At 40.4% G+C, this 14409-nt stretch overlaps 1 protein-coding gene across 1 annotated transcript in view; it reads left to right on the forward strand.

Moving 5' to 3' along the window:
• The window catches only part of LOC117235517, a 144610-nt gene that overhangs the window by 75245 nt on the left and 54956 nt on the right, over nt 1-14409 (forward strand). Inside the window, exon 14 of the mRNA XM_033497625.1 lies at nt 8840-8884. Coding sequence (XP_033353516.1) covers nt 8840-8884 — 45 coding nt within the window. The remainder of the gene's footprint in view (nt 1-8839; nt 8885-14409) is intronic.

Below are 14409 nucleotides of genomic sequence, written 5' to 3' on the forward strand. Positions count from 1 at the left end.
TCGCAACAACGTCGTGAGCGCCGGCTTGCTGGTTCATTATCGAGTGCAAGCCGGCTTCGAATAATGCCGCGTACCTGAAACGCTACTGGCAATTAGGAGGTTTACCTGCGCCTCGATAGTCGTGAACGTCGAAGTCGAACTCGAAGTTTACTATTGCATCGCGTCAAGTGAACCCTGTTACGGTTTAAACTCGGAGATAGGTCCAAGTTGTCGGCGCCGTTTGGTTTGATTACGAGGCAGCTACGATATCGAGCGAATTGTTATGGTAAAGATCAGAGACCTCACCTTGTACGTATTTCAGTTCATACGGAGAGATTTAAATGATTTGCAAATAAAAAATGACTTAGATGATTTACGACTACAGCAAAGTTTAGGTTACGGCATGTTATTGCACGAAGATTTGCGGTTTTGTTTCGCTCGAGAATATGAAAGTTCATCCATATTACGAATAGCTTTTGAAAGTAGCTTCTCGAGTAAAAATCAGCTGGAACGAAGCGTCGAATGCTGCTTGGACTGCGAAGGTTTAACATTTACATTGCGTACTCCTAACGTCATTTTACGCGTTCTCTATATCATGTTTGTGTTTTTATTTTATTCTTGATACTATACACGCGAATTTTATTCTCATAAAATATTTCTTTACTTGCCATATATATTATATACTTCCTTGAGTATCTTTTGTCACGATATTAAAGACCTGCCATGATAACCTATGCTTATTATAGTCGTAACATATATAAAACTGAGGATATTAAGTATAAAACATTCACGATCTTTCTATCAGAATTTTTTATCCAGCTTAACCTCCAACATATTCAACGGAAAAAACAAGAAGGTATAATAAGAGCGGTAAGATCACGTTCTCGGGAGATTGCTCAACCTCTAATCCAGCTGCACTTGCTTCTTCGAACGCTTTTCAATTTTCCTTCCCTCAACCTCTACGCTCGAAGCCGCTTTCTACTTTAGTCGACCGAACCGATTAATCGAAAAGGCCCAAATAAACCAAACCCGACAGACAGACAGAGACTGGCTCGTCTCCAAGAACTACCTCTCTACGTCTACTTCTCTACTACGAACGATTGAGATGTTTCTATCCACGAGATCCATCGAGAATTTGTAACGTTTCGAATCTTGAAAAGCACGTGCTCCATGGTTGCTTGTGATTATGCGCGCAAAATTCACCGCGAGCGTAGCTTTGACGTATGAAACGGAGGATAGAGTCGTCGGCGCGCGACATAGGGTGCCTTTAATTTCGTTAAGAGCAGTAATTTCGCCCTGCGGGAAATTGCGCGTGTCTCGTCTCCGGAATTTGACTGTCACGCGAAATTTACACGACGACTCCATCGTGTCTCGCCTTCCTCTCTGGTATTCCAAGGCTAAAATAATTTTCTTTATAATTATATTTTATTACTTACAGTTCGTTATCTTTCCTTGTTTACATTTCGTTACGTTCATACAATTTATCAGAAGGAGAGGCTATCGAATTTTTCGTTCTCCGATAAATATCCGCGAGCAAATTCAATCGAAAAGTCTAACACGTTTTCATTTAAGAAGATGAGATCACGCTACTCTCTAATAGATATAATCACGTTTAAATAGCGTTGGAGATACGTACAAACAGCATCAATTTAGCATCGATAGGTTTTCATTTTTACTTACTTTCACACGTTACATGAAACCTGAGAGAAAGTTTCTTTTCCGAAGGTAGAAAATCGCCAACTGGCATCCACGTAATGGCAATCAGAGTTTCTCGAAAGCAAGAGGAAATTACCATATATCTTTCTGAATTCTGCATATTACTCGACAAAAAGACTTTCAACCTGTCCTCGAAAACAAGAATAATGAAACGTTTCATTACAAATGATTCGCTCGCGGAGAAACAAGACGCGACGAAACGATGAATTAATAGAATTTACATGCTCGCGCGTTCCTGTCTGGCTTTTTCTACACGAAGAATACTCGAGAGGAATTTTTCGACGGCTCGTTTGAATTATCGGGACAAGATTCTTCGTAATTCGAACCATTCGTCAAACTAATTGCACCTCCGCGGCGACCGCGAGGAGATTTCTAAGAAACGAATTAATCGCTGACTACATCAGAAGTTCCGTCGCGACTCGCTTAATCCGACTTGTTAAATTTATCGATGCTAGAACTATTGTAGTAGAGAATGAGCAATGTGAACAATGGCTACTTTTTTTTTTCTTATATGAAAATTTCATGTATTTAGAACGATACAAAGTCTTGTTCAGAAGTTCTAGAACGCGTTTTAGTTTTTTTTATTAAGCTTCGGTATTATATATATTTTATGTAAGTCATCGAAATTTAATTATATCCGTTTTATAGCGTAAATTTGAATACACAAGCGTTGAATATACATTGCGCAGTTTCTTTGGTAGAAATTTCAATCATCGGTGCTTATATTTTAATCTGTTAAACATTTGTCATACATCGAATTATTCTGATTTCACGGTTTATTTCTTGGAACAACATTTTGTCACCAAATGAGTAGAATATCCGTTTGCATCGCCACTTCGTTACGAACGCGTAAAATTCTGATTTAATTCGTGATATTAAAGCTGAACAGATGAATAAACTAGGAAATTCGAAATTTCCATTTGGCTTTTGATTTGACGGTTATTATTCGAACATAAGGGACAATTAGCTCCTTGGTTAATGGAAAGAATGGTACGTTTGTACAGATTTTGACGGATCGAAACGAAACACAACGATCAAATACGCGTATACATGCGCGCTTCTGTGAATAATTCTCGTTACAGCAAGTCAAGCATCGAGAGATCGTTGGAAAATTACATGCAGGACCAAATTGCAATCGAGTTCAGCACCCGTTAGTGATTTGACGGATATAATGACGGTAATTTAACGGCGAGGCTGGCAGACGCGAAAATTTCAAGAGTCAACGTTTTCAATTCCGCGATTTAACTGAGCCACCAAAATGAATTTATATTGCACGTCCCGATATTGGTTTGAATTTAGTTATGCGGGAACAAACGCTGTTTTATACATTAGCAATTGGCTCGATTCCCCGGTTACGTGTATCAACGTGAATTTTGAAAAATGTTGCGGAAATTTATGCTGGAAATACGCGCGTAAAAGATCGAAATATCAAACGAGAAATAAAACGAACCGGTCGTGTAAAATCATCGCGAAAAAGATTAAAACATTTTTACTACGTGGAATTTGTGGCAAACGCGAGACGCGCCGGTCAAGCTCGTTCAGATTATTCGAGTTACCTGAAATCAACGAACTTGAGAGGATTTTGTCAAACCTAGTGAGAGAACGATCGTAGTAATAATTGTTTGATAAAACATTGGATTATGAAATTGCCCTCATACGAAACTGTTACTTATCGTGAATTTTCACTGTGGTTTCCAATTGCTAGATATAAAAATCTTCCGTTTGTAATCCCGTTGTAAAAAATTCTCCATTTCCCAAGACAAGTTCTAAACTTTGTTCAATCATCCACAAACGTGTAACTCTCGATCCTTGTTATTTATCAAGTACCGTTGTTCGACCGTTTCACGCGTTCGTTCACGCGGAGAGACGCGTTCGCGGTATAACGCGTCAACGAGAGTCGTAAATTCTCGTTACGATACGTTACGATAATCGACGCCACGAATCAGTCGATCCCCTGTTTCGCTTAGGATAATACGAGTGGTTGAATGATTATAACACCGAGCTAACAGGTTAAATATACACTTTATTTCCAACAACTGTGAGCACTCGAGTATTCGTGCGTGGTGTGTGTAGAAGCGTTCTCAGCGAAATGTTAACAGCAAGTCAGATGTGTTCAGATCTCAAAGTTACTAGCAAGTAGTTCGGTGACGGTGATGTCGGGGAGGAAAAAACCACTGATGGATGTGTCCAGAGTATGAGACAAGCGGATTCGTTAATGGTAATTTTCGTTAAGAAAGCGAGGGCAACAGACATCGTTGCCAATTGGATGAGAGAAAAACTGGTGGGTGCTGGCCGCCCCCGACCAAAGGTCGTTCGTGGGTGGCATTATGTTGTTTGCTCGTGTTTTCCTGGAATGAGCAATAACCCTAAGGAACCTTTCGACTTGAAAGATACTTTAGGAATCTGAGGGTCTTGATTATAAAAAATGCTAAAATTTATGACGGTCCTTGGGATTATCGCGGGTCCGAATAAAGATGTTTAGACGTCTAGTGATCTTCTTTGATCGAGGGAACGAGTTTGTTTTATGTGGAGGGTCACGGACGTAACAACGGTTATTATTTGATTGACTGAAATTGATATTTGCTGAAACAAATAGTATTTCCGTTAAGTATACCATAGTGAGCAGAAACTCTATGCACGAGCTAGTCGCGAACGAAATGACCTTCAGGGTTGTCCTCGTCTGCTATGCGGAGAATCTAAAAAGCCGCCACGTCCGGTCCCTCGTCTTCGTTCGAAGGTCCCATGAAATTCCGTTTCGATTCCGCCAGAGGATCTCGGCGTACACGCGCTTCACCGACGACATTTCCTGCCAGTCGAGGCTCTTGAGGAATTTTTATTGAACATCTCCCTCGAGACTGAGAGAGAGAGAGAGAGAGAGAGAGAGATGAGAAACGAGAGAAAAAAGAAGAAAAAAAGGAGATAGGAAGAGAAAGAGAGTAAGAGGACGAAACAGGCGACGTCCTCTCGGAGAGCGAGCGTGTCATCGATTTCGCATCAGGGACCAGCTCTCTCGATAAAGAAGCTCGATGGATCGGTCTGGCGGACTAGACAACTTAATTAAGGGACGTTTACTCTGCGACGTTGGCCCATCCTCCTTCCACGAACTGTAACTCGCGACCCTTTTGCCACCCTTAATAAACGCTCGCTCGGGTCGATGCACCGGGAAGCGAGTGAGTTAACTGGGTCACGCGTCGTTTCGCCGTGTTGCACGGCTCGCCACGCCGTGAAATTAACCCCCGCGATCGCGAAATACACTTCGCGAGCAACAGCTTCGCGTAATCGACTGGCAAAAATTAAGGCACGACACTGGGAATCTTGCCAGGGGCGAATATAACAGGGGGTTGCCTGTTCGAGGGAGTTTGATCGAAGTGACAGTGCGCTTCGAGGGGAAACTGGTAGAAGAGGAGGGCGTATTTTCGGGGATATGAAATTTCAAAGAGATGATAGAAATTAACAAATCAATTTCATAGGAAATTTCCTTTATTTTACGAAGACAGAAGATTCGAATTTTCGGTATAATTTGGATTCTTGAGACGTAACAAATAACGATATAAGAATGTAATCGTTGAATCATCGAAAGGAATTCTATCGGCGGAAACTAGGAACTAACTGAAGACAACCGAAGTGAAATTCTAATCAACCGAGAATTTATGAAATTCATTGGTCGATGAGATAGAGAAGAAAATATTTTTTTTTCAAACAGACGACTCGACGATCTGCCACCTGTTAAACTTAAAAGCGCTAGACGCATCGTTAGAGGTAGAGCGACCGGAAAAATGGCCGACTATAAACAGCATCGGACAATATATAGGAGGGTGAAGTCGGCGTCGTAAATAACTTCGTCGAAACGAGTCGCGAGGATTTATCGCGGCGATTTTTCGCTGAAGCGAAAGGCACTCGGTTTATTTCCGTGGTAATGGCAACGAGAGATCCCTTGGACACTAGAGGAATCTCACCCCTTTCCGATTAGAACTAAAATAAAATAAAATATAATCAAAAGTATAATATTTCCATCGCGTTATCAATGTTGAAATTAAATATAACTTAAGAACGATGATTTTTCTGTATTCCTTGAACTGAAAGATCTTCGAAATGCAAATGATCCGCGTCGTTCCTTAAACGCGATCGATCGGGTTTTACAGGCTTCGAAACTCGTGGAATTCTCATCGAAAGGTCCTGCGAGATGTCGCGAATTACTTCCACCGCGGAATTTTCATCTCGACCTGTCGAGTCAGCCGCCAGTCCGGATAATTTCCATTCCTTCGTTTGTTTAATTATACCCGTCACGTCAAAGCTTGAACCGCGTTATCAAACTAGACCAGCGCTTATTACCACAGAAACGAAGAAAGAACCAACTTTTTCCCCCGAGCCGCTAGATTCTCTTCGAGACTTTTCAAGCCGTATCCTTCGAAAATTTCTGATTGGGGGTTTAAAGCTCTTCGAAGACGACTTGCAGAGAGAAGTTTGGCAAAGATCGGTAGTGAAATCGGAACTAGTTGGAGCTTCGTGGTAGGCCAATTGCGATTCCAATCGATTCGAGGTCTCGAATCCAGGATTTAGAGAGTTTGAGTTTGAATTTTCGGGAAGAGATCAGGGTTAGAAATACGTATATTCCGAACGATTAGTTTCTATAATGTTCGATCAGTGATTAAAGCTGGATAACATTCTACGATAACGATTAAATGGATATATTAAAAATGAATCGTTTATCGATACTTCAATTTATCGAACCATACGCTAGAAAAGGAACAAATTTTGGATCTTCGACCAGCACGAAGAACAGAATCATCGACATTCCGATTTTTCAAATGAAAAACCAATAAGAGAATGTAATACAATTAAATTGTCAATCGTCCGAATGAATGGCCCAATCAATCAACGTTTCAATTTCATTATCAATTAAATAATCTGATTTTAGTTAAATCCCAGATATTTCTAGTTTTAAATCCAGGTACTACGAACGCTAAAAATAAATCATCCATTAATCAAATTTTTATCTCTTAAATCAAATACCAAAAAGGAGAATATTCTATAACTAAATTCCAGATTTACGCACGTTGAATCTCTAGCGAACATTGAAAACGGATCGTCGTCTCGTTCCAATTTCTCGTACGAAAGATCGAAACGCGACAGCAAAAAGTACAGAAACGAAGGGGAAGGGAAAGGGCGGAAGCAGTTCGGAGAAAAGATCACGATGGAGAAAACAGATTGTTGGACGTCGGTTTAAGCCGGTTTCCATGACAGAGAACGCACATTAGCGATAGTCCGGGCGTTAATGCTACGCCAGGTGGAAACGGGAAGTGGAACTCGATGTATCGCTCGAGGGGGAAAACGGTCCGCGAGCTTTAAAACTAAACGCAGTTAAATCGAGTATGTTATGCACCGGAACAACGTCGCGTGCGGCCCAGGTATTAACGCGACGGTGTAATGTATTCGAGGTTCCGGGCGTTCCTCGGCTTCTCCGTCGTTCTTTCACGAAGCTCGTGCTACCCCCTTTAATCGCCAAACAATCGAGCTTCGAGACTGCGATCAAGGTCTTTCAAATCAGCCAATTTTGATTTAAACAAATCACTTCGCTTTCGATGTGAAGCTTCACTGTTCTTCTTACACTGGTATTTTTTTGTTGAGAATTTTGGATCTTAATAGCCGAAATAATGGTATAGGAACACTAAATTTACAATTAGAATTCATATTAGAATAGTTATATATTTATCTGATAAGCGATTTCAAAGATATTCATCGATACACACTCATACGCGTCTCAGCACTTTCTTCCATATCCGACTGTTAACCGACTGAACAGTTTACATTCATTTGTTTTTGAGACGCCGCGCACACACATACTTCCACACACTGATATTCACATACAAGTATCACTACTACGAATCTAACCTAGTCTAGCACATAAAATTATACATATCTTAATATTTTTACCACGAAGCGAAGCTCGAGAGTTTCGTTATTAAAAATTTTGGCTATCGCCTCTCTATTTATTCTAAAGAATACTACGACGATTAGATCGTTTATGCATTTAGATTGAAATATGCGAAAATACGCAAAATATACGAAATAATGAATAATTTCTTAGGATATTTATTCGCTTGATCAATATCACCTAATGACAAAATCCGCAATCATTTAGTTGCAAACCCAATAGATAGTAAGAAAAATGTCTGAGTTTGACTTTTTCGGTCTTCTTGGTAATTAACGATAGAATCAGGCATTTCGATGAGTTGTACATGCTTGGCTGTTGTAGTTACTAAGGATATATGCGGTAGGGCTGCACTTATTGCAAGGAAATCGTTTATGTATGGTGTCTGATCATGAATTCCGGTCGGCTGAATCTACTTACCGCAACGTGAACTCGTGTACGAATGAAGTCTGGTGACATGACTTGGTCTTAGCTGAATCCGTTTAATCTGAACGTGAACTTGTATACGAGAGAAAATTATAAGTGACCGAGAGAATCTTATTATGTGAAATGTTTGATGAAACACTTTTAACGAGTTCACATAAATCGAATTTCACCGTAGATAATTTTAGTAAAAGTGATGTTTAGTTTTATTCAGATAACAGATAGTGTACCCGCGCAGGATTTTAGTAAAATTGTTATTTACTTTTACCCAAATAGAATCACGATTATACGTGTAAATGCTCACTTGTCCTCGTTGTATCGCTATAATTACAATCGTTCACGCACAGTATATTTAACTGCACATTAGAGGCATTTATAATCGTAATTATAATGTTAATTTTATGTTCAACAGTGGTGCGACGAGATGAATTTTAAATAACGTTAATAGAAACAGTTAATCGTTGTTTGTAGAACTTGAAAATTACTTGTTTGACAATCTCGTTCTAATCGCAAACATTTCTATTCTCTCTTTCGTCCCAACAAAACGAACCTTGTCTAACGAGAGGTCTCTTATCCTCTAACTTTCCAGCGAACTTCGACTTGATTAAATTCACCCCTATACCCCGACCTTTCCTTGGGACTTTCCCACGAATTTCCAAGCTATGGGTTCCTAGGAAAATTGCATCCGCGGGTGTCTAAGCGTGACTGAATCATTACTCAGCTCGGTGATTAAAACCAGAAGGCGAAATTTCGTGTAACATAATTCCGGATCCTCTTGCGTTGTTTCAGATTTCTGCCAGCCTCGTCCTGTCCGGCTTTCCTTCCTGCAGTCAGGTGAGTGGCGTTAATATTGTTCATAGAAACGCGGTATCGTTGCTCTTAGAGTATTGTCTTCTCTTTGGTACAAAATTTTCAGACGAATGAATAATCAGTAGTGAACGAAATTGTGTTATGTATTCGATGAGTAAACTGCGCATGTTAATTCGTACTCGTAGCTTTTTATAAAGCTAGTTAAAAAAGTGGAATTTAAGCAGAAATTGATTTCAATTATTGAATATTATACACTGTAGAAACTTTCTATGCTTTCGCATATTTTATCTATCCTACGTATTTTCTCAATTTTAAATTTCTCACAAAAGCACGAACGTACGCGATAGACTGCTTATTAATAAATTATGCTCAATAACAAAATTCCGCCCTTTATCAAACATCAAGTACAGCAAATGAAGTAAAAGATCTGACGAAGCGGTGAATAGATAGGAAATTTCTATGAAAATATGTGCCAGCGTCTGAACAATACAATATTTTATTACGCGAATTTTATTCGAAGATATCGTAGCGCGATAATTAAAATTTAGAGTTGTGTGTATTATTCTTGGAAATTAATATGCAATTAACGATAAAAAGTAACTACGGCATTGAGAGCAAAGTTTTCGCGCTACGAAAACGTTATACGGGACGAAAACAAACACGGCATTAAGAAGCCGTATTTGCGTAGAACTGCGTGTGCATAAAGAACGCAGCCACCGAAGGCAGTTCGCTGAGTAAATAATATTCCGAGTTTACGCAGATTCCGGCATGAACTGCTGCCACTCGCGCAGAAATTCCTGTTCGTGTTTGACGGCTGTCTAATTACTTCCAACTTCCTGTCCAATAAGCATCATCCAATAAATTCTTCCCTTAAAAATTTCAAAAAGTCTCAGTTCCAATAAAATGATATTGAATAATATTTTTAACGATAGAAAATTTCTATTCTTATTATAATATATATAATAAATTATTCGTGAAATTATCGCAGAAAGAGATGATCGTTCAAGTATTATTTTGAGAAACGAAAGGTATAGTTGTTCAAACAAGAAGCAACAGGAAATAGTGGTCACTGTATCGAAGAGTAATCGTACATGCGATCAAACATTTTAAAGAAGATTTCAGAAAAGAAATTTACGGTCGTTTCTATATGACATTCAAAACCAATCCACCTACTAGTGGAGAAACAGCGTCAAAGAGAACGACGCGGGACAGATGTGGTTTGGAGGGAAAATGCATGCGCCTGTAACGCGTTTCATCGAAAATGTATACGACGCGCGCTCTATGTTATAGAAATGAAAAAGAAAGACAGAACGAAAAAGAAGGAGCGAGATGATTGCGTCTGAAATTGGTAGGAAGGGCGACGAACGCTGAGTCGAGTCGGGGACAGTTGGAGAAATACCCTCCGTGGGGAAAGCAATTTTTAACGACGCGTCTTCTGTCTCCTTTCGTTTCTCGAAACGCGAATCTTGCCGCAATAACTCTATACGTGACGTAAAGACGACATAAAAAAATAGATGGTGCGGGGTGATTTCTTGCTCGTAAAGGAATCGAAGGGCGAGCTTCGTGATTGGAATAGTCCGTGAAGACTGTAGCGTTACGAGTTTTAGCACTTTTCAAACTGAAACGTTCCTTACCTTTCAAGAAAATTTCTTTCTTTTGTGTATTGTTAATAATAGAAATTTTTATTTTGAGAAAAATATAATATTGTGAGAATAATTGAACCTCGATACAGATTAGGTTAAAGATAGATTCGGAAATAGATTTGGCTCTTTGGATCAAGTTTGTATTAGATTTGAATGGAGTTTGAGCTAAGTGGTTTAGATTTCGCTCGAGTTTCGGTTGTTTGAATTAGACATAAATTAAATTTTGATTATTCCCGTACAGTAAATCACATCTTAATGATTAAAAAAACATATGCTAAATTTCATACCCTAAATTTCCAAATTGTTCATTTCGCCATTTCTCAAAGAGAATTCTGAAACACACTTCCTCAAATTTCTCTGAATCGCATTCCCGGAAAAGAAAGGAAACCCGAAGAAATTCAGTGCCCCTAGAACGAGCCACGATTCGTCTACCAACAACGAATCACTTTTCCCTGATATTTTTCTCGAAGCTGCACGAGCTACTCCCGCAGAGATTTCTTTCCAGGCGATCGGACGCCGTGATCCGGTCGCTGGATCAACGCTCCCCCGCCAGCGTGAAATAACACAGGAAATAATGGCGGTCGGAGGTACAACGACCGCGTGTCGCAATAAGAGGGAACGTGACAGGCGTTATCGAGGGAACGCTGTCAGGGAAGAAATCACGGACGAAGAGGTGTACCGGGTCTTTCTCGTCGAAGAACGCAGGTTAAAGAAAGGAATGGGGGGGGGGGGGGGAAAGAAAAGGGGTAGTTGCGAGCTAGGGGTGGTTACGGTGGCTGGCGACGGATGAAGAATGCATCGAGCAGAACTGAGCGGTCGACCACGTAACGTCGCTCTTCTCGTTCCACGGACGGCATGAGCTTGGAATGATAAAGAGTAAAAGGGAAAAAGTGGGGGATTAAGGGAGAATAGTTGGGATCAGAGGGCGTGTTTCTATGTGGTGATGGTAGAAGAGACTAGAGGGTAAGATGGGTCGAGATGATAGTGGAGAAAGTAGGTAAGAAGGAGGAATTCTTCCCATCAAAATTGAAAATATTTGGTTACAGGAAACGCGGTGAAAAGATTGATTCATAAATTCTGGCAGAAATTCCTTGATATTTCCTACGGTTAGTTCTGTTCCTATATTTTTGTGCATTTCAATGATTACGCTATGTATTTGTTCGTATATCGTTCGATTTCTTCAGTACGAGATTAGTCGACGATGATAAATGAACGATGCTGGTATCAGTAGCGCTAACGTAAAGGGAAAAGTCGAATTGAAACAGATGTAATAAATAGAAGCGAAAACAATCGCTAGAAGCAGGCGTGAGAAAGGTTCGATAAAAATGCAATATGAACAGGTATCGAACGGCACGAAAGAACGATGAAAAGAGACTTGGAAAATGGGTTCGAAAAATAATAGGAACCAGTCAATGAAATTGAAACCAACGGAATAACGAACAAGTTATTCCACCTCTGGTTAGAAACAGTAAAAAAGAGCATATAAAAAGTCTGAAGAAATATGATAAAAACGTATGAGAGAAAAAAATAACAGGAAGAACGGTGAGCACAAGTAAAAACGAGCAACATCAGTAGAGATAAGGTAGAAAGAAGCGACGAGCAATGAAAGAAACCGAAAGAGACGTAGGTGAATGGGAGGACAGCTTTGGTAGTAGGAAAGGTGTAGGGGTGTGTGTGCAAGCAGGCAAAAGCAAGGAGAGTCTACATCACCTTGCATTCCACTTGACGGCACTTCTGCGTCGTCGCCTGCTACTTCTTTCTACTTCCGGTGGCGCGCGCCGTTTCCCTCAGCTTCGCATCCTCTTCTCGTTCCGCTGTCGCGACGACGAATCCCGCCGGGACGTACGCAGAAGAGAAGTTTCGAGTCTCGAATCGACGAACGTCGACTCGGCTTAACCAGCCTGACACGCATCGACGATCGCGAAAAGATAACTCCGCAACGAGGTCTCTCGTTCTAACGCCTCCAATGAATCGACGATTCCAACTCCGATGCGCCTTTCCTCGTTCGAAACGCGATGCGCGATCCAATGGTCTCTCCATACTGATCGCTAAAAGCTCTGACTTGGAGATTTTCCCTGAGCTTTACGTGTGTAAGTAACGATGGTAAGTGCTACCAGTCTTTTTAAAAGGAAACGATCACGGAGGGCTTCGGATCTGCGGTAGATTGGAACGAGTTGGATTTACTTGTATATTAAGCCTCATTAAGCTGTGACTAGAAACCCAATTGGGAAAGATTACAACGAATACACGATATTTAAGATCAAAGATTACGACGTTCCAAAAGAGAAATCTTATTTCCATAAATTTATTTAGCATCACAAAGAGATAGTATAACAATCGAAACTTGCAAGGAAACTGGAAAAGAATGTTTGTGGTTGTTACGATACGTGGAATTGATCAGCATGGCTCTTGAGAGACTCATTTAGGTCTCTTAAGCTATCACTCGGTGCTTCAACCATCGCAATGGACGATTCAACCGACGTAACACGATCTTCCACTATAAAAATCGTCATTCTTCTGTCGTATCAAACCATTAATCAGGAAATCTTGCTCTATGGTACTAACGTAACCAACCGTTCACGCGATGTTCGCTGCTACAGCATCGTCGTAAACGAGCGATAGGCATCACACGGCGAGAGGATACATCGTCGAGGTTTGGTCACAAGGTTGACGATTCCCGGGTGTGCAGTAAAAGCGCGCAACTGGCACGAAAACAAACGGTCACAGCGGCGTTTATGGGGCTTTCGCATCGATCCGTTCTCAATGCATGAAATTAAGACGTTCCTGGGCGCTATCAACGAGCTCCGGTTTATCGTCGCGGGTCCCCAGTCGTGACCGGGAAATCTGCAATGCGGACACCCGCCGCAGACTCCGCGCGGATCGCATCCGAGCGACCAGCGCAAAAATTACGAGTCGCTCGGGGAACGACGAAACTTCCTTCGGACCCGGAAACCAACTTAGCAACCGGCGTCTATTTCTGCTGGTTGAAATGTAAATTTCCAAGTGAATGGTTTGGTTGGCCGGTTTGGGACGAGCTCGGGCAGATCACTGGTTTTGTGTCTATCTCTTGGTTCTTTAATTCATCCCCTTTCCGATGTATTTTTTATCCTAATCGAGTTTGGAAAAGACAATTAATCGTTTGGCTTTCGGAGAATTAAGCACCGATTGTGCGCTGCAATAATAAAATCGAATAATTCTCAGAAAATTGAATCGATCAATTGGGTTCCTGATTAACTTGTTTGTATCTTTATATATGTGTGTGCGTTTTTGATAAGAGATCTAATCGTTAAATTGCAGTAAAAGATGATTCCAATTGTAAATGATTCGTTGAACACATCAAAATTGAGAATAAACTGATTGGTGACAAGGTTAAGAAGAATTTATTGTTATACGGATCGAAGAAATTTAATTGGTTTGTTTATTTAGTTATCAATAGACAGGCTGATTCGATGTACATTAATTCCTTGATTGTGGAAAAACGTGGTTTTACTGTCAGACGATTTGTAAAGCACGTTGGAATTCAGGATTAAAATAACAGTTAGGAAAATGCGAAGATTTGTTAATGAGTTGATTTAATTGCACGAAGAAAATGTGATACGTGATATTTAGATGGAGCGAAAGATAACGCAAGATTTAACATTGGATAGAAAAAACTGCGAGAGTTGTGGCAAATATTTATATGTAAGACGTGCGAGCATTAGAATTAAAAAAGAGGTAGGCTTACAAGATCGAGATAAGAGAATCATAAAGGTCAGGGTGAAAGATCTCTATGCTTGGAAACTGTAGGTGGAAAAGTTGTGGTGTTGAAAAGTCAAGGTGAAAAAGCTTCGTCGTCGAGAAAGCTCAAGATCATGCGCGCACGACTTTGAGATTAAAGAACTTTGATCTTGGTAACTTTACCCAATT

Source organism: Bombus vosnesenskii, unplaced genomic scaffold, assembly GCF_011952255.1.
Source record: "Bombus vosnesenskii isolate JDL3184/JDL3185 unplaced genomic scaffold, Bvos_JDL3184-5_v1.1 scf7180000013316, whole genome shotgun sequence".
NCBI lineage: Eukaryota > Metazoa > Arthropoda > Insecta > Hymenoptera > Apidae > Bombus > Bombus vosnesenskii.